Genomic DNA, 20,636 nt, shown 5'->3' with positions numbered 1-20,636 from the left:
GAAAATATTAGAAATTGTACATTTGGATTCATTTATTTCTGGCCTTGAACTGAATCGCTTAAAATTTCTAGGGTTCGGTTAGGTTTGATGGCCTAGTACCCCCTCTTTAAACTTCATGGTTAGGGTTGGTGGCCACTCCCCCCCCCCCACCTTGATGAGTACCCACCCCCTTATTTCTTGGAAGGGTCGGCCGGGTTGCAAAATGATTTTTTCCAGGATGGTAAATGCCAATAGATTTGCATACACGCTCCCATTGGCTGCCACTCACTTGACGCTGAATTATTCATCAGTGGGAATACGTGTACAATTGGCCTTTACCATCCTGGGGAAAAAAATCGCGGCCGGGTTGGCTTACCCCCTCTTTTAATTTGTTGGGTTATAGACAATGGACAATATTCATTGGTAATTGTCAAAGACCAGTCTTCTCACTTTGTGAATCTTAACATAATATGCACAAAATAACAAACCTGTAAAAATTTGAGCTCAATCGTTAGTCGAAGTTGCGAGATAATAATGAAAGAAAAAAACACCCTTGTCACACAAAGTTGTGTGCTTTCAGATGCTTGATTTCGAGACCTCAAATTCTCGGTTACGATCACCATTCTCCCTATACATAAGTACATACGAGCGCCAAATTTATGGACTAGAAGTGACACTTTAACTTTTCTCCCTAAGAAGGATTGGAACTTTGAGAAAATAGTGATTTTCTGACCCCTCTCAAAATCGCTAACTTCTGCTGTCAATTTTTGCGCACACCCCACTTGAGTGGTCTGGTGCTAATTTGAACTCCCTCACTGCTATATCTTGGGTGTAATTGAGGATTTTTTTGTCAAAAGGATGACGTCATTGTTTATTTTGAAAAAACAAAGTTCCCCAAATCTTTCGATTTGGGCCAAGTGAAAAAATACACGCTCAGTTTGTAAATCGCCACAGCGCGCCCTCATACGGTATGATTTAACCAACTTGCTGTCCCTCACCTTTCAACCAATCAGCGCGCGATCGTAGCAAGGTGACCCCCATAGAGTCCCCCCGCCTGGTGGTGTCAGAGAGTGTAGGGTCATGTTTACACATCCGTCCATGCTGTTATCACATGGCTGCTAGTTTATGTCGATGGTTTGTGTAACTGTGTAAGAGCGATTTTCACGAGAAAAGAAGAATTGCCTGTGTGTGTTTTGAATGATTTGATAAATAACTTCGTCTCTGAATATAGCCGGGATAGATTCAGTCGTCATAGTTGGTGGATTCAAAGACGAATAACTCAACTGAGGAAGATTGCATTGGCAAACAATTCCGACCGAGGTCCTTTTCTTGCAGCCAGCCCTTTTTCCATACATAGCAAAGGACAAGCTGAGAATTTCCGCACTTGGACTCGGCGCGCGTACTGTCGTCGTGTATGCGGCTATTCATCGACGAGAGTCGTTTTATCACAAAGAAGTGGTGAGTCGAGGGAATCACATTTGTTGTTTTCTGTGTTATTTGTGTAAATATACTGACACTTTTTTACTGGCATTTCGTTCAATCTTTGTAATACTATATATAATAATTAAAAGGCTTTGCTCCCGTCTTGATTTTTATGCAAAAAAATAGTTAAATGATAATGGAATAATGGCCTGACGTTTCGACCCCAGCACAGTTAGTCTTTCCATGCTTTCTCCATGGTCTTTCTCGAAGGCTGATTAATGACAACATAATAATAATTATAATAAAGCGCATTACAAACAGAGTCCTGATGCGCTGTCATGTGACTGTGTCAATTGAGTTTGAGAACATACAAACAAAATTATTCAGTGTTTAACCAATGAGTTTTATTTTGAGAAGGCGTTTAAATTGATCCAGAGTGTGTACATCTTTGATGTTGCATTGCAGGGGAGTTATTACTTCTAAAACTTCTAGAAACTAATAAGGTTCCCCCCATAGTTTCTAGAAGTAGGGAGTTATTAACTGGACCCAGTTACTGGGCTGGGGTGATATAACGTAACCCTCCTCCCTACGGCCGAGGAGGAGGGTTTCGATATGGCAACTAGTGCGCTGTAATTCTTTTAAATTTGTTATTATTGGTCATAGTAGGACCAATAATTCAAAATTTTGAAGAATAAAAAGGATTTCAGCACCCAAGTATAAACTAACTGGGTATAGTTCTATACTGTTACATTCATTCTTTTCTGTTTACATTTATTTCTGCAGACGTGCAATTCTGAGCGTTTTTTTTTTTTAACATTTATTTTAAAAATTCTCTTTTCAGGGGCCCGTTGTCAGGAGAAACATCAACTTTCAGTGAATTGAATGCCACGTTGTTGCTGATCTTCTAAGTTCACTTTAGCCTGGAACTAGGATAGCTATGATGGCTGCCGTGTCAGATGCCACACAAGTCCGTGAAAATATCAAGCATGTTGTTTTGAAAACAAAACTCAAAGATGTGGAAAAGATCCTTGGCTGGCTTGCTGATGATTTGTGCAGCAGAAAGGAAAAGATGGAGCGTGTTATCGTTTACTGCCAGTCTAGAGCAACTTGTGTTGAACTTTACTCTATTTTCGACAGCAGGAATCCACCTGTGGATCCAAAATTTTTTAGTATGTTTCATGAAAATACACACAGTGATGTCAAGGAAGAGGTTCAACACAGTTTTTCAGACCCCAAGGGAGCTCGTCGTATTCTCTTTGCGACAATGGACTTTGGACAGGGGACTGATGTAAAAGGGACCCACAATGTTGTTGTTTTGGGTGCACCAAACGAACTTGCCGACTATGTGCAGCTGAGTGGGAGAGTAGGGCATGATGGGCAACAGGGTTCATCAATCCTCATTAAGTACGGGAGACACAGACAAACACCACTTCAGAAGCAGATGGAAGAGTTCCTTGACACCTCACAATGTAGGAGAGGCGTGCTACATGCAGCATTTCCTGTAGCCGCAGGCTCACAAGAAGTAAAAGAAATTGTGCCGCATAACTGTTGCGACAACTGCGCATCTAACTGCAACTGTGGGGATGATTCTTGCTCTGCCTGTCCAAGCTACTTGGAGGAAAACTTCATGAAGAATCTAGAGGCGGCTAAAGGTTTTGAAATAGTTACTCGTTCGGTATCAGAAGACCAATACACGTCAGTAGAAAAGGGTCTTCAAGAGTTTAGAGATGAACTGATTGGACCTTGCACGCATCTATACACAGGAGTAGATCTAGCTTGTGGCCTGGCAACCTACACAGTAAACCAAATCTTAGATGAGCTATCTTTTTCATTTTCTTATTCTCAATTCTGTGACAGATATTTCTTTGGTACTAAAGTAATAAGAGAGCAAGTCTGGGAGATTGTTAATACCAATCTAGTCGGTTCATCATCTACAGGCAGTGCATTTGTAGCAGCTAGCGACGACGACTCTAGTGATGACGAAGATGAGGCAGACCAGGACGAATATGCCAAAGCATGTTTAGGATACACTGACAGCGAGACTGACAGCGAGAGTGATAGCGAGGCTGAGAGTGATAGCGAGGCTGAGAGTGACAGCGGGGCTGAGTGTGATTAAGGCATTTCAACGTTGATCTGTGTTATTTAAAGGATTTGGGTACTTTTTCAAAATGTCCGTAGATTTACATTAAGCTTACAGGGTTTGAAGATAATGATAGTGGAAAGCTTTCCTTCAAATATTACTTACTGAGGTGCTGTAGTTTTTGAGAAATTAGTAAAAAATGTCATGAAAATACGTTTGTAAATGATTAAAATAATTTTCGTCTCATGAGACGAAAATTATTTTCATGACATCGTTTTACTCATTTCCCCAAAACTACGGCACCTCAGCACGTAATATTTTCAGGGAAGCTTTCTACCATCATTATCTTCAAACTGTGTAAGTTTGGTGTAAATCTTTGGACATTGTGTTTTTTGTTCTACAAAAGTTACATAGACCCTTTAAAGGGAAGGTACATGTTTGGTAATTGTCAAAGACCAGTCTTCTCACTTGGTGTATCCCATCATGTGCATAAAATAACAAGCCTGTGAAAATTTGGCCTCAATCGGTTATCGAAGTTGCGAGAAAATGATGAAAGAAAAAATAACCTTGTTGGACGAATTTGTGTGCTTTCAGATAGGAATAAAAGACTTCTAGCTCGAAGTCTTTTATTATTTAAGTGAGAAATTACCTCTTTGACCTACATACTTCAGAGGGAGTTGTTTCCCACAATGTTTTATACTATCAACAGCTCTCCAATGCTCGTTACCAAGTCAGTTTTTAAGTTAATATTTGTTTTGAGTAATTACCAAAAGTGTACCTTCCCTTTGAGTCTTTGTGCAAGACGTTTCTCGTTTACCTTTCACGCACTGCCTGGCCGACCCGCGCATTCAACTGGCCAATTTGTGCTCGCCACGATCCTGACCTCCATTAACACTATTTGTTTTACTATTTTTTATTTTTGTAGAAAAAAAAAAAATCATGTGTAACCATGTGTTTCATAAAACAATGTTAGTGAATGCCTGCCAGATACCAGCAAATCTTTTTTTAGTGTAATAATCCAACCCTGTTAACACAGGTCCTGCATGCAAATAGATATAAAATAACTTTGCGGTGTTTCAAACTGAAGAATTTGTGGCCTGTTTGATTTCAAATACTAACGGCCATCTTGGGAAAAAAAAAAATATTAAATAAAAATGCCCTTATCCCTGTTTTTTAAAATTTATTTGGGCTTAGCCCACGAACCATTATTCAAGGGGACGGTTCGTTGGCTAAGTCAGGGTGTTATGGACGGTTTGTGCACTATACACCATAAGTTTGTTGTGTGGTCGGTCGCACTGTGAGGAATGTCTTTAACCAAGACTATTATTCAATGAGACAACATCATGATTGTGATGCGATCAAGCTTATAGAAAAGGGTCGTTTGATGAAAATGTCAGTGTTCAGAAACAAGCCAAAACAGTTATTGCCAACAGGGGGTAAATTTTAATTTCTACAACAAATATTTTATTTCTATTGTCTACTTTCTTTTCCTGATAAATAACATTAAAAAGAATTAAAATTATCATTGAAAGAAAAATGTGCCTACTGCAAAATTTTCAGTAAAAGACTTTACTTTTAACCCCCGTTTTGTAGATTATGTTCTCTCACATCTCTTGGTGGTTCTACTTTCACAAGTTGTGGACCAAAAGTCATATCAAAATGTGGTTAAATAGTATTTTTAAAGCAAAGATTTTGCTCTTTTCAAATAAACATTGGCCCAGTTTCATGGAGCTGCTTGAAGCACAAAAAGTAGCTAAGCACAACAAAAGTATGCTTACCAGAATAACAGGATTACCAACCACATTTCCACTTGATTTTCTGGATAACAAACAACAGCTGAATGTCAGCAATACGCTACCAATTACCATTTGGTTCGTAATCTTGTTTTTATCATGGAAGAAATTTCATCTTAAGCATATTTTTTTGTGCTTACAGGCTTAATGAAATTGGGCCCTGCTCATTTCCAATTGGCAGACCTGCCTTTAATAGCAGCTCTATGAAATTGGGCCAATCGAAGTAGTTTTTGCTACATAGCTCAATGCTTTTCTCTTTATAAATGAGTTTGTCTTTAAAGGCAATGTACCTGTTTTGGGTAAAACTTGTGTAGTGTTCACAATTTAAACTAACCTTTGAAAATTTCATTTTAAATAGTGGCTGCGTGTTTTAGATGTTGCCAAAAATGAGAAGAATGATCTCTATAGGAATAACACAATCTGAAAAGCAATACAGGTTCAAATTTTGGGGCAGAACAACATCTCCTTTCATAAGAACCAGGTTACTGCGATGCATGATGTTTTTCCAAAAGGCTTTTTTTTATCAAAGGCTGCTGTTGGCAGCTAATCTATTAAGTGCTAAGTACTGTTTTATAATTTATTTTTAGACACTATTGGTAATTGCCAAAGACCAGTCTTCTCACTTGGTGTATCTCAACATATATGCATAAAATAACAAACCTGTGAAAATTTGAATTCAATTGGTCGGTTGAAGTTGCAAAAAAAAAATGAAAAAGAAAACACACCGCTTCCAAAATTTGCATAATAAAAAGCTTCAGCTGAAGTCTTTCATTATTTGAGTGGGAAATTACCTCTTTCTCAAAAACTATGTTGCTCCGGAGGGAGCTGTTCCTCGCAATATTTTATACTACCAACAGCTCTCCATTGCTTGTTACCAAAATAAGTTTTTTTTTGTGCTACCAATTATTTTGAGTCATTACCAATAGTGTCCAGTGTGAATAATTTATTCTTACTATTTCCTTCTTACATATCTTTGGGGGTGGGGGTCCAGCATGAAGTGATGAATTAAACAGAAAAAGATGCCTCTTTTGGAGAACGATCTTGGGCAGATATGTTGGGGTTCAGTTTTAGAAAGATATTTTAAAAGTAGAATATAATGATCCACACAAGTATCACTCGAAATTGCATGATTTCGACTAACACAATCTGCCATTTATGGGAATCAAATTTTTGACCTCAAATTTTTGACTCCCATACATGGCCAACTGTGTTAGTTCGCAAAGTAAAAGGAAAACCAAGGCAAATTTTAAGGCAAATTTGTGTAGATCATTGTATTCTACTTTCAAAACATCTTTCTAACCATACAACAAATGGTTACAGACGCTTTTCAAAGACCAACTCGATCGATCCAAGGCAACGTGTTCTACGCTGCTCTACACAAGGAAGAAAGTTGGTCTTACGCAATGTATTGCCTGCTTATTAGTAAAGTTCATGTTTTGTTTAACATTGAAAAGTTCTTTTCTTGTTCGTATTTTGTTGAAATAAAAACAAAATTGTACTCCTTTTTAATGAACAACAGCTTTGTCGAAGTGTTTCTTTTTTAAATGATGTTTCCTTTTATCAGTTGGTTTAGCTAAATAATTAAACACATCAATTAGAATTGGAAGAATGAATATTATGCGCTGCTTTAAACTCTAGTGCTTTTCATTTTGCAAACTATACTTTCAAATCAAAATGACTAGAATTGTTTTTAAATAAATTTGGGCTGAAAGTGTGGTTGCAGGTTCAAGTCCTGCTCGAGTCAATGTGACTACATGGTTCAACCATGGAGGCCATTGAACTTCAACCAGTACACCCAGTAACTGGGGCGCTGTATTCCTTTTCGAAATGTTGACATTCTAGTATGACAGAAAATGTCAAAACTTCGAAAAAGGAATACAGCGCCCCAGTTACTGGGTCTAATCAACCAGCATATCCATGGTTCAGCCGTAATGTTTGTGAACCAAGGCAAGGCAAAGCATGCACAAACTCAGTGTATTGAGTAGGGATTGAAGGAATGCAAAGAAGATAAATAAATAAATAGCGGGTTTTTTCCTTTAAAAAAAATGACGTGTATGAACATTTTCTGCAGAAACACCTCCATGCACAGACCATGGACTCCATGGTCGGTGCAGATCAAACGCTTTTTTGTGGCCCCAAAAGTTTCTTCAGGGTTCGAGGGTTGGATGCTGCAACGAGGTTGCATTTATGCTTGTTTTGCCCATCGATTGCAGCGTGTTGTAGTTCCTAAGTATTTATCCAGGGGTTAGTGTTGCACTGTCGCGTGCTGCATGCCCATGGTAGCGAGGTTGCGTGCCACTAGTGTTGACCAACTCGGCACCATCCAATGTAGCCATCTAATTGTACATGTATGTCAAACTCGTCTGGCAATCTTAACGAGCTGTTACTGAGCTGTTGCACCTTACTGACCAACTCGCCCTTGCTTTTAAGGTCGAGTGATATTTAACATTTACACGTGTGTGGTTGATGACCGAAAGTGTTGCACAATCATTTTTCCCCAATAATTTAATAATATCGAGATTAAAACTAGAATAACAGAAAACAGGTGTATTGTTCAACATGGAGTATTTAGATCAACAACAGACGAGTACTGAAGGAACTATGTAAGTAGAAGTATTGGATTTCTCAGATATGCTAGACTTGGTTTGGTCAAAAATAAAACCGCCCCATTTCTTCATCCCCAACCAAGAAGTTTGCCAAATTTAAGGTGAAAGTCCATCCTTCCTCTAGCTAGCTCTACCGACACATGTTTTTGACATGTCAGGAAAATACATGACATTCCGTAATGATATATTTGGGATAACTTTCCGTATGGCGCCACCACCTTTTCACTCATTTTTACAAAAAGGGATATCTTATTGAGGTAAATTAGATACTATATTATTTCATATCGAATGAAAAAGTGGTGGCGCCATACGGAAACTTTTCCTATATTTGTAAGACAAAACTTATTTCAATACCGGATAACTTTCTATATATGGACTCTACTTAGTCTTAGTCTTACTTACTTAGCCCTAGCCCCATAAATCGGTCCAATCCACTCCGGGAGGGGGAGGATGGATGGAGGTTTACGACGTCATGATATTTTCACTCACGCTTTACTCTTGTTTGGTGAGATGACAGTGCCAGGCACTAACTAAACTACATCTCTGACCGCACAAATTTTTATTCACAAACAGATGCCAACGGTGCCAACCCTTGGACATCTGAGAAATGATTCATGCATGAAGCGATTCTCAGTTTAAATTGTTTTTATAAATTTCTCATCTACAGGGGCATTCTAACCAAATTATTTTGCCGGCTACTTCCATAACCATTTGTAAGCTTTCTGATATAAATTACAAACAAATTTCCCGGGTCAAAAACCAAATAATGACCCAACCTTCTAAGAGCAAGGTCTGGATACGATGAGAGTACAAGTACATGTAGGAGTCCATATTAAGTTCTTTTTTTTTCATTTGACAATGTTTGAATTGTAATGTCTTCTTTTTTCTTGATAGTTTGTGTTGCCAGTGCGGTACCCCAATCCAGCCCAACCCGGCTAATATGTGTGTAGCTTGTCTACGAACACAGGTTGATATTACTGAAGGAATCCCAAAGCAAGCTACCCTCTACTTCTGCAAATCATGTGAGAGGTTTGTATAAACACCTTCTTCCACTTTAAGGCACTGGACACTGTTGGTAATTACTCAAACAACTGTTAGCATAAAAACTTAGTTGGTCACCAGCATTGGAGGGATGTTTGTGGAAGTGTCGACAGTCGTGGTCGAGCGGTTATAGGAGCACCGAATTCAAACTCTGGTGTTTCTGATCAGCAGAGTGTGGGTTTGAATCTCCCAGTCGTGACACTTGTGTCCTTTTAAAGCAAGACACTTGACCATTGCTTAGTCGTAAAGCCATTGGTCCCATGTGTTGTGTTACACATGTAACACAACATAATTCATAACTTTAATTACCTATCTTTCTGTACAAATGTATGTATACTAAGCGCCTTGAGTACCTTGTCAGTAGATACGTGCACTATATATTATTAATAAGAACATTGAGAGAAATAGCTCCCTCTATTTCCCCCCAATTCAAGCCATGACAATGCATGAATGTTGACTTATGTATTATAACTGTTAAACCTCATCTTAAACTGTGTGTTGTTTACAGATATCTTCAACCTCCTGCCCATTGGGTAAAGTGTTCCTTGGAGTCGAGAGAACTTCTTGCTTTATGTCTCAAGAAGCTCAAAGGCCTTAGTAAGGTATTGTAAGAACAGTCATTGAGTAGCGTATAATTTGTTATTACCCTTACACCGATGTGTGCAGGCCTGTATGCTTCGTTTTTGAAAGGGCAAGGGCACCAAGGCATTTTCTCTTTGGCAAAGGGCGCCCTATGAGGAAATTGTAAATTTCTACTGGAGCATTTCAAGGGCACCAAGGCAATGACAAGGGGCAACGGAGGCAATCGCCTCCGTTGCCTCCGTGAAGTATCAGGCCTGTGTGTATTAAGCACTGCACACTCAGTACATTCACAAGTTCTGTGAACAGTCACTCGGGTGGGTAAGGGTAAAAACAAATTATGTTCTTTATCCTGATGGGAAAAAAAAGATCTCGGCTGGGGTTAAAATGTCATGCCATTAACTATTTTTTGCATATAATACAACGGGTTCTTTTTAAGCAGTTTACAACAGCTGATTCTACTTTCTCAAGAAACTAAATTGTCAACATGGTTGGACCAACTTTGTTCCAGATGTTTGAATACACACTATGTGGAACAATTCAAAACTTTGTCCCTAATGAGCATAAATTGCAGATATTCAGAAGTGCAAATAATTATATTACATGTGTACATTACCAGATTACAGGAATCCTGAGGTGCAATTTTGAATTTTGTCAAATATAACCACAGATCATTTTCTTACCCAGCACCATTTCTTTGGAATAGTCTTCCTGTGCATATTCGCCAGGCTAGTTCTTTACACAGTTTTAAATCTCCGTTAAAAACTCTTGTTTGAAGCAGCTTATTTGTAACCTGCCTGTATTTAATCATTTTTTCACTCATTGTATATTTTATTGTTCCCTTTATGCGCTCAGAGGCTTTTGCATGAGGCGCTTTACAAATGACTTAATTTTTATTTTGTTTAATAACCTTTAACCTTTGACCCGCCATACCTACAGGTCAGACTGATCGATGCTGGTTTCATCTGGACTGAGCCGCATTCTCGTCGTATCAAGCTCAAGCTGTCCATCCAGATGGAGGTTATGGGCGGGGCCATCTTAGAGCAAGTCTTCGTCGTGGAGTTTGTCGTCAGCACTCAGATGTGTCCTGATTGTCATCGAGTTGAAGCTAAAGACTTCTGGAAAGCTGTTGTCCAACTCAGACAGAAGGTGGTTATCATCTCTACTCTTCTTTAACCTCAGACATTTTGTCTCCTTGTGACCACATGCCTCTTCCGTACAGACTAAGGTCATGTCCGCAACAGCAACTTCGGCTACAGCTACCGCTATATCCTGCGCATCTGCCTATTCTTCTACACTAGTAGAAGTGCTGATCTAGCTGTGTAGCCGGTTTGGACACAGCCTAGAGCTGTTTGGCTAGAGTGCGGCCAACATCCTTGAAAAATGAGTGTATCACAAAACAGAGTTTTACCCTTGGATCCCTTATTTAAAGGGTTTGGTAACCTTTTGTACAACACAAAACTCAAACATCCACAGACTTACACTAAACTTACACGGTTTGAAGATAATGATGGTAGATATCTTCTCTTAAATTATTACTAAAATGAGGTGTTCTAGTTTTTTTAGAAATGAATCACAACAATAATTTTCTGCAGGCACTTCTTTTGAGAAACTTAAATTGATTCCTGTTTGATTTGATTTTCCAGACATCTCACAAGAAGACCTTTTTCTACTTGGAGCAGTACATCCTGAAGCACAGCATGCATGTCAAAACGCTCAACATCAAGCAACATGACGAAGGACTTGACTTCTTTTACACTACTAAGGATCATGCTCGGAAGATGGTGGACTTTCTTATGAACGCTGTACCGTGCAGGTTAGTAACATATATGTGATTGGAAGAAAACTTGGATGTTTATATTTATTTAATTTCTCGCGTGGATAAAGAAGTACAGTCATTTTAGTACAGCACACTAATTAGGTAAAAACATTCAAAGATACAGCAATGAGCAATTAAAATACAGAGGAAGGAAAAGGATTCAGCTTGCCCCTGAATGATTTCCTGAAAGAAACACAGTTTCTGTCTAGAGGCTCTCCTCTTCAACAGGTCCTCAAGAGAACAACTGTATATTATTAACATACAAAAACATACATGTGCATATAGATGTGATTGTAAAATAAACTAGATGTTATGTTAATGAATTTGGGTACTTTTTGTAACACAAAACACAGTGTCCACAGATTTACATCAAACTTACACCGTTTGAAGATAATGATTGTAGAAACCGTACATCAAAATATTAGTTGCTGAGGTGCTGTAGTTTTTGAGAAATGAGTAAAACAGTGTCATAAAAGCACGTTTTTACATGCTAAAATAATCTTTGGTCTCATCACTGAGACGAAAGTTATTTTTATGACATTTTTTTTTCCTCATTCCTCAAAAACTACAGCACCTCAGCAAGTAGTATTTTCAGGGAAGCTCTCTACCATCACTATCTTGATACTGTGTGAGTTTAACGTAAATCTGTGCACATTGTGTTTTGTGTCAAACAAAAAGTACATAGACCCTTTAAGAAACCATCATAGATTATAAATTGTATGTATTCAGTGATGTGTTTTCTCAATTTTTAACCTGATTTTTATTTTATTTTAAACTCATCACCCCTACCCCCCCCCAAAAAAAAATAGAAAATGTATGTTTTTAAATAGATGGTCTTTCAAATTTATTTTTCAGATACAAGACAGCACAGCAGTTGATATCTCATGATATTCATAATAATACATACGTCTATAAGTACACCTTCTCTGTGGAGATTGTGCCAGTATGTAAGGTAAGACAACTCCATGTAGGGGCTTGACTTTCTTATTTCCATTATCCCTTATAAAAAAATACTTGTTTCATGCTTAAAGTAAGGTTTGAGTTAAAATCTCTTGTGTGAGAAGTGCTGATTCTGGTTCTGAGCAGAGTATACTGTTCGAAACTTTGTGACCAAACTGGCTCTTCAGAGCCAACTCCCTCAAAAGAGAATTTTTAGATGGTTCTACCCACAAGTTTACTATTATTTATACTCTATTCTTATCCTTCACACCATGCAATGCTTCAAACATCACTTCAACCCGGTTCATACTTCCTGCAAATTTTAAGCAAATATTGACGTCACAACTCTGTTTTTTGCAAGAGCTGAGCACAGCTGAACTGCTGCAAATGTTTTGTTGCGATCTTGTGATGTCAAAATTTTATTCGCACTCGCAGGAAGTATGAACCAGGATTCCAGGCCTGGAATTACATGAAGGCCATGGAGGCTTTTGCCTCTGTTGCCCCTGGTCTTGGCCTCGGTGCCCCTTCAAAAGTTTCCCATTGATTTTAAGAATTTCCAATGAAAATGGCCTTACCCTTTCAAAGATGAAATTCCAGGCCTGAGCTTTAGACTCCATGGTGTAATACAGATGTCATTTCATGTCTAAAGCGTGATCTTGTATTGCTTTTTTGCAGGATGAGATTGTTTGCCTGCCTAAGAAGGTAGCGAGGTCGCTGGGTAACATTGGCCAGCTTGTTCTCTGCACCAGAGTTACTAGTGGCTTACAGTTCATCGACCCTCTTACATTACAAGGTAAGACGGCCCTTGATTCAACCCTGAATCAATCAGGCCTGAAAATAACCCTCGGCACTCACGTCAAATGTCCTGCCAAAAGGGAACAAACATTTACTTTTTTTTGGAAGCCTTAAGCCCGGTTCATACTTACTGCCAATGCGAATGCGAGGCGAATGTGACGTGAATTTGACATTACGACCCTCCTTTCGCAGCGATATTCGCAAGTGAGTAGAGCAGAGTTCAACTGCTGCCAATTATTCGTTGCGAATTTGTGGAGTCAACATTTGTTTCGCATTCGCATGAAGTATGAACCAGGCTTAACCCTGCTGGCATCAGTAATGTTTTGATCTTTTCATGAGATGGACACCTCTTACCCCACCCAGGCCTCAAAATAACCAACAGCACCCACATCAATTGCTGTGGTGCCCTGTTCTTTTGTTGTGGTGCCCTCTTGTTGCGATTACATTTTTCCTCATAGAAGTGCCCCTTCAAAAACGAAAATTCATGGCCTGCTAAATACAACCCTCCCCCCTCTAATTGGAACTTCCACTACACTGTATTATACAGGATTGGTAGAGCTGACAAAATAGTCTGAAAGCTTGCTGGGTTCGAATTCATGAAGTTGTTAAGCAGAAAACACTGCTTGACAAGTTTCTTTGCTTAGCAATGCTTAGCAAACATTGAGTGGGGCACCGGTCACAGCATTATAACTTAAACCTAATTTTGGCTTGCTAGCTGTTTTCTGTTAAGCAATACTTTTATATGTACATGTAGTAGCTTTTCCTGCTTACAGGCTTTGTCAAATCGGGCTCTGATTATGAAGTTCAGACAAGAACCATCATTATCTTGGAAATATTTCTTTCTGAATTTAAGTCGTGTACAAAAAAATAATAATCTGAAAACTTTTTTTTTTTTTTTTTAAAGGGAAGGTACACGTTTGGTGATCGTCAAAGACCAGTGTTCTCACTTGTTGTATCCCATCATAACCATAAAATAACAAGCCTGTGAAAATTTGGGCTCAATCGATCTTCGAAGTTGCGAGAAAATGATGAAAAAAAAAACACCCTTGTTGGACGAATTTGTTTGCTTTCAGATAAGAATCAAAGACTTCTAGCTAGAAGTCTTTTATTATTTTATGAACTACGTTACTTCCGAGGGAGTCGTTTCCCACATAACTATCAATCAACAGCTCTCCAATGCTCGTTACCAAGTCAGTTTTTAAGTTGATATTTGTTTTGGGTAATTACCAAATGTGTACCTTCCCTTTAATACTGTTATTTTACCTGATTTGTCATTTCTTGTCAATAGTCGCTGATGTTTCTGCCTCCTCATTCTGGCGTAGTCCTTTCAGTAGTTTGTGTGACAACCCTAAACATTTGACTGAATTCACCGTCCTGCAAGTAGAAAGGATTGAGGAGAAGGAACAACCCCATGTGGCTGGCCATGGGTCAAGATCAAACAAGGTGTGATAGGAAAATTATTCCTGAAAATGTTCATTTAAAGGAACATTACAGAATTGGTTTTTGCTAGCAAGACAGTTGCTGGCAGTATAAGCACGTTATGTAATCCACCATATACATAAACTGACAAACCTGTAGAAGTTTGGGATCGATCGACCATCTGGGTCACACACAAAAAAAGTGAAAAAACGATTACACATTTTGCAAGACATCGATTTGAAAAAATTAATAAAACTTACTGAGCGATTAACTTCAAATGGGAAATAATTTTATTTATTTCTCATCAAGTATAACATTTTAGACAGAAACGTTTCAAGGGAAGTTTTCTACTTTCGTCATCATTAGACCGTGTTAGTTTTATGTAAATCTGTGATCTTAAGACAATTTTGTTTTCTTACCAATTCTGTAATGTTCCTTTAACCACCCTCTGACAGTTCTGAAAAGTCTTTCCTGTGTCTCTGCGCAATTGTTTTTTTCTTCTTTTTTTTTCAGAATTTTTCAGTATTTTTTGTAAAGAGAATATTGTGGTCGCAATGAAACGCTGGCTAAACAAAGTAAAGACAACAAACGATCTCCTATTAAATGCACCTGGATTTTTGTTTCTTCTCTTTCATGAAATTGTAGAATGTCTTGCATGTACCATGAATAGGCTCGGACTGTCGCTATAAGCCACGATTGATAAATGGCTATTGTATATTGGAATCCGAGTGTACAGTGATTATCACAACTTGGTAATAATCTTGGTTGCACCATTTAGGAGTCAAAATCCCCATGTGTTATACAAGCCCACTCTTCTCTTACCTCTTCAGTCTCCTGACGATAGCTAGAGCAAGCTAGTCGAAACGTTGAGACCAATTAAAGAACTGACTCCACGGTAGTACAGTTAATCATGAGCCTATAAGCTGAAGAAGTAGTCCCAGTCTATTTTCTATACCATCCGCCCTGGTAATAGTTAAAAAGCAGGACAGTTCTTTTCAGATCTGAGAAGTCTCCCGAACCCCCGAACACCCCAGAATAAAGCAAGACAGTTCTCTAAGAACAAAATCTACCTGGCAAGTAGCTACACACATGGTGTACCGCATACCAAATATATATTGATACCTCACCATGCAATGCCTCAAATCCTATTATCCTATACAGTGCTTCTGCAGAATTTAGGTGATGTGGTGTTTTCATGCGTACATTAATATTGACCTGACATCATCAAACTTACTGAGAAACCAGTTTCATTGTGCAACTTTATGTACTTCTGGGTACATATCTTTTTGTTTTAAATCCTTTGTTGTTATTTCATTGTGTTTTCTTCAAGTTGTACAGTTTTATTGTTTACTTGCAAATCGGTTGATGTCGTGAATTGTAAATGTTTACAAAACCATGAGTAAGTTGATGAATGAATGAATATTTATGTGCAATTTCGTTCCTGAAGTGGCAAGCGAATACGATTCTCCTGATGTGTCAGACATTAGCTGCATGTACATGTATGACATTAATGCAAAGGGTAACAAGCTAAAACACTCAAACTGTAGTGTGAAAGTTCATCTGTGTTGGTAGTTAGATACATTAGGTAAACTCTTGATCGAAACACTGAAAATATTTTCATATGGTCTTGGGATCACGTGTCCGCAAGGTCACGGGTTCAACATCCTGCTGATGAAGACAGAAGTGTTGGTCGAAAATTTCAGGTATGAAAATATTTTCAGTGTTGTGATCAAGAGTTTACCTAAATTGTACACTCAAACTTTGTTTCATTTTTCTTCCTTCTTTGCAGCATTTACTGGCTGATGTGTGGGTGATGCGTACTCAGGATATGGGTGTATGTGATACTCAGTATCATTGCCGTAGCCATCTTGGGCACCTGCTGCGTGCCGGGGACCTGGCAATTGGCTTTGATTTCACCAGAACCAACGTCAACAATTCGTACCTTGCAGAGGTAAGTGGATCAGGGCTCAACATTTTTTTTTGCTTAGTAGAAATGAGCAGGATACCAGTCACAAATTGTGCATGTTACATAGTACATTGGCTGGTAACCCCTTATTTTGGTAAGCATATTTTGTGTGTGCTTAGCTACTTTTTGTGCTTAAGCAGCTTTATGAAATTTAGTCCAGGGGGGAGAGTCACTACTGACAAAAAAAACTTTAACTAACAGCCAAATATTAGGATTTTTTAGATTTAAAAAAAATGATATTGCCTATTATGTCACAAGGTCCCCCACCCAAATTTTGTCGATCCGTCTAATTTTATACAGGATTTGAGGCATTGCATAGTGAGGCATCAATATTATTTGGTTTACGGTAACACCATGTGTGTATCGACTTGCAAGGTAGAGTTTGTTTTTAGAGAACTGTCTTGCTTTATTCTACTACCGCGGAGTAGATTTATCAGAAAAGAACTGTCCTGCTTTTTTAAGTATTACCCGGGCGGAAGGTGTAGAAAATAGGCTTGGACTACTACTGTAGCTTATAAGATCGTATTGCACTACTGCACAGTAAGTTTTTGAATTGGTCTCAACGTTTTGACTAGCTTGCTCTAGCTTGCTCTAGTCAACGTCAGGAGACTAATTTTCTTTCATTCTTTCTCTCTGCAGATGAGAGCTGATTTACTTCCCGATGTTGTTCTGATCAAGAAATACTACGGCAATCGTCAGAAGCGTAATCGTAAACGCAACTGGAAACTGAAGATGCTCCGTAAGGATGAAGAGGGAGTGAATACTGACAGAGCAGACAGGTAAGAAGTGTGGTTCGAATCCCACCGAGGCCTGCAGCTAACATGTCTGATATTGATCTTTATTGAAAATAATATCCTCTCCTACTGTTCATCTCTGTGAAGTGTGGTTCCAATCCCACCGAGGCCTGCAGCTAACATGTCTGATATTGATCTTTATTGAAGATCATATCTTCTCCTATTTTTCATCTTTGTGTAGTGTGGTTTGAATCCCAGGAAGAATAGTCCGAAATTGAAATACTAGTTTGAGAAATGCTTCGTGCTCAGATTGTAATGTCGTTGAATCCCTCTCTCTTAATCCACATTCCTTTGAAGGGAATCATTTCTCAAAATGTCACACATATCAACAGCTGCATTGCTTCCTCCCAAGTGCGTTTTTATGTCGCATATTTTATTTTTCAAAGGTATACCCTCCCTTTAAGAAGAAATAGTAAACAACTTCTTGTTGGAATGAACCTAATATTTTGGTTTCTTTTCTTGTCAGGGATTACATGGGTTTCCTGGAAGACCTTGAAGAAGATACAGACTACAGAAAGAATGTCAACATCTACTTGGGTAAGTCATCTTGATTGTCAGTTATTTTTGATATCAGGGCCCAACTGCTTGGCTCTGCTAACCGCCGAATTCTGCACGGCAAGCGCCAAATTTCTGCGCTAGTAGCATTGTCTCTTCATGATTAAAGACACTCGACACTATTGGTAATTGTCAATGACCAGTCTTCTCACTTGGTGTATCTCAACATATGCATAAAAGGTCATACCATATCCTTTTGGTTATTAAGCAGTTTGCAACAGCTAATGCTATTCTTTGTTTTGTGCATAGCTTATTTGCTTGTCCGAGTTAACAATGTTCCGACTTTGATTGATATCTTGATGGTCCTTATTGTCTTGGTTGTCATGCAGATCGTGATAAGGACATTGCCGTGGAATCAAGCGACGAGGATGATGCTCCTCGTATCAGTCTACAGGAGATGCTGGATGATTTGCGTCTTACTGATGCAGAAGATGATCAGGAGAATATGGAAGGTGGAGGAGCAGCCGGATCAATGGCTACAGCTTAAGATGTTAAGAGCAAGTTCGAGTGTGCACAATGGTTAACTAAAGGTTGACTACTTTGACTCGGTGTGGTCGACCATTTGGAACCAGCCTCAAGCCCATGGTTTCTTAACTGGTCCCAACAGCATGTTCTATTCTAATATGTGTTAAGCGCAGAGGGGCCCCAGTGACACTATAGCGAAAAGGTGGAAGGTTGACTGGACTTCCAAACGAGTCGTTCGATTGAGTGCGTCACTGCGCATGTACGTTGCTGGTCTGTAGTCAACCACGGGTCGTCTGAATGTGCCCACTTAAACTTGCTCTATGATGGTCTGTATCAACCGGCTACCACTATTGGCTGCAGAGATAGCATTGACTAGAGCCTTGTTCATACTTCCTGCAAATGTTTCCTGCGAAGACTTTCCTTCGAATGCGATACAAATTCTTTACATCACAAATGCAGAGCGAGTAATTCGCATCAGTTGACTTGAACTCAACTCCTGTGAAACATTTGCTGTGAAAACAGCCCTGTAACGCCAAAATTTATATCACATTCGCAGAAAGTATGAACCGGGCTGAACAGGACTGGTCAGCATTCCGATGTGGCAGGAGATTCTGTGTTCCCCCCCCCCCCCCCGCCCATATTGAGAATTGTGTAAGATAAAATAGAACTGGATCTATCTGGATCCATGGCTTGCTCATAAAGATAAGGCTTGCGTATTGTAAGATAAACAATTATTATTTTCTAGTATTCCATCTGGATCCACCTGGTTCTATCTGGATCCACCTGGTTCTATCTGGATCTATCTGGATCCATCTGGCTCCATCTGAATCAAATCTGGATCTATCTGGATCTATTGCTTGCTTATAAAGGTATGGCTTGCTTATTGTAAGATAAACAATTATTTCAGGTAATTATTTCAATTATTCAATCTGGATACATCTGGATCCATTTGTTGCTTGTTAAGATGTGGCTAGCTTAAAATGTAAGATTATAAAAATTATTTCAAGTAAAAAAAAAAGAAAAATCAGGTCAGAATATCTTGTATGGAATCAAAAGATACATGTACATGCTTACAAAAACAAGGGATAAATAGCTCAGTTGGATGAAGGTTGTGGGTTCAACTTGACATTGGTGTGAATATATGATATATTTCCAAAATATTGAAGGCACTGGTCACAAACGGTAATTACTCAAAATAGTTGTAAGCATAAAAACTTGAGGTTACGTAGTTGTGCAACCTTACAACGAGGGTGTGTTTTATTTTATTATTCTCTTGCAACTTCGATGACCAATATCAGATGTGTTATTTTATGCAAATGTTGGCAAACACCAAGTGAGAATACTGGTCTTTGACAATCACCAAAGGTGTCCAGCAGTCATTGACCAGTGCTTTTCAAGAGCCAATAAAGGATGATCTCAATATTTCAACTATTACCTTTTTATGGCCAAAAAGACATGTTACTCTCAAAATTTGCATTTAGTAACGAATAACTTGAGTCAAAAATGCATCCGTTCTCCAGCTTTGTCAAACTGAGGGCGCTATTTTCCACACCAAATAGCCGCCACTGACGTCACGATTTCTTTGTCGCGCAGGTTTGTTTGACCCCGCGTTTTTCAGAAATTTGGCTAGAAGCGTTCTGTAGAAAAAACATTTTTACCATGTTTTAACGTGAGGTAAGAGACTCGTTATATTTTTTTTATGTTTCCTATGGACTCCAGCTATTAGAAAACTGTTATATCTATATATTTGAGATCATCCTTTATTGGCTGTTTAACATACGCCCTTGTTGAACTTTTGTAAAGTTGCATTCACATTGGTGTGTGAAGTGATATGTACTATGGTCGTCACAAGTGACAGAAAACACTGGAATCAAACACCCATTGTACAGTTGGTTAAATTTACTATTAAGGCATCCTTGTCATCATTTATAGAACGGTGTGATAATGTTAATATGGAAATCATAAAATGGCGCGATACTAAAACAAACCATGAATTGTAACAGACCTGTAACAGTTAATACTGGAATCAGATACTAATGTACTGTAACAAATGTATTCACAATTAATATAGACTGTGAAGAAAAGATGATCTTATGATTCGTGTGTACTTGTTAAATTTTGCCTGAAAATGTGTATATTTGTCAAATTTTGGCTAAAAATGTGTACAAGGCTATAGTCTTGTATATTTGTCAAATTTTGGCTAAAAATGTGTACAAGGCTATAGTCTTGTATATTTGTCAAATTTTGGCTAAAAATGTGTACCAGGCTATAAGTCTTGTATATTTGTCAAATTTTGGCTAAAAATGTGTACAAGGCTATATAGTCTTGTATATTTGTCAAATTTTGGCTAAAAATGTGTACAAGGCTATAGTCTTGTATATTTG

General features: G+C 38.5%; 2 protein-coding genes across 2 annotated transcripts; both read left to right on the top strand.

Moving 5' to 3' along the window:
* The first annotated feature begins 1,096 nt into the window (after nucleotides 1–1,096).
* On the top strand, nucleotides 1,097–6,737 carry LOC139950067 (uncharacterized). The gene is made up of 2 exons (XM_071948699.1): nucleotides 1,097–1,437; nucleotides 2,243–6,737. The coding sequence occupies exon 2, from the start codon at nucleotides 2,339–2,341 to the stop codon at nucleotides 3,515–3,517; it is 1,179 nt and encodes a 392-aa protein (XP_071804800.1). The 5' UTR covers nucleotides 1,097–1,437; nucleotides 2,243–2,338; the 3' UTR covers nucleotides 3,518–6,737.
* A 953-nt stretch (nucleotides 6,738–7,690) lies between these two features.
* LOC139949952 (60S ribosomal export protein NMD3-like) lies at nucleotides 7,691–20,339 on the top strand. The gene is made up of 12 exons (XM_071948541.1): nucleotides 7,691–7,877; nucleotides 8,775–8,909; nucleotides 9,430–9,523; nucleotides 10,440–10,649; nucleotides 11,147–11,316; nucleotides 12,175–12,271; nucleotides 12,934–13,051; nucleotides 14,342–14,496; nucleotides 16,262–16,423; nucleotides 17,078–17,217; nucleotides 17,699–17,769; nucleotides 18,117–20,339. The coding sequence occupies exons 1-12, from the start codon at nucleotides 7,834–7,836 to the stop codon at nucleotides 18,272–18,274; spliced, it is 1,554 nt and encodes a 517-aa protein (XP_071804642.1). The 5' UTR covers nucleotides 7,691–7,833; the 3' UTR covers nucleotides 18,275–20,339.
* The last annotated feature ends 297 nt before the right edge of the window (nucleotides 20,340–20,636 follow it).

This window comes from Asterias amurensis, chromosome 17 (assembly GCF_032118995.1).
Source record: "Asterias amurensis chromosome 17, ASM3211899v1".
In the NCBI taxonomy this organism is placed as follows: Eukaryota; Metazoa; Echinodermata; class Asteroidea; order Forcipulatida; family Asteriidae; genus Asterias; species Asterias amurensis.
The sequence above is the reverse complement of the archived record's forward strand: the minus strand, read 5'-3'. Positions and strand labels throughout refer to the sequence as shown.

What these genes read in the sequence shown, in the direction of transcription:
- LOC139950067 (XM_071948699.1), top strand. Translation starts at nt 2,339, where the DNA reads ATGATGGCTGCCGTGTCAGATGCCACACAAGTCCGTGAAAATATCAAG.
- LOC139949952 (XM_071948541.1), top strand. Translation starts at nt 7,834, where the DNA reads ATGGAGTATTTAGATCAACAACAGACGAGTACTGAAGGAACTAT. An exon ending in CGACCCTCTTACATTACAAG is followed by an intron (nt 13,052 to 14,341) that starts GTAAGACGGCCC and finishes TCTTGTCAATAG; the next exon opens with TCGCTGATGTTTCTGCCTCC. An exon ending in AATACTGACAGAGCAGACAG is followed by an intron (nt 17,218 to 17,698) that starts GTAAGAAGTGTG and finishes TTTTCTTGTCAG; the next exon opens with GGATTACATGGGTTTCCTGG.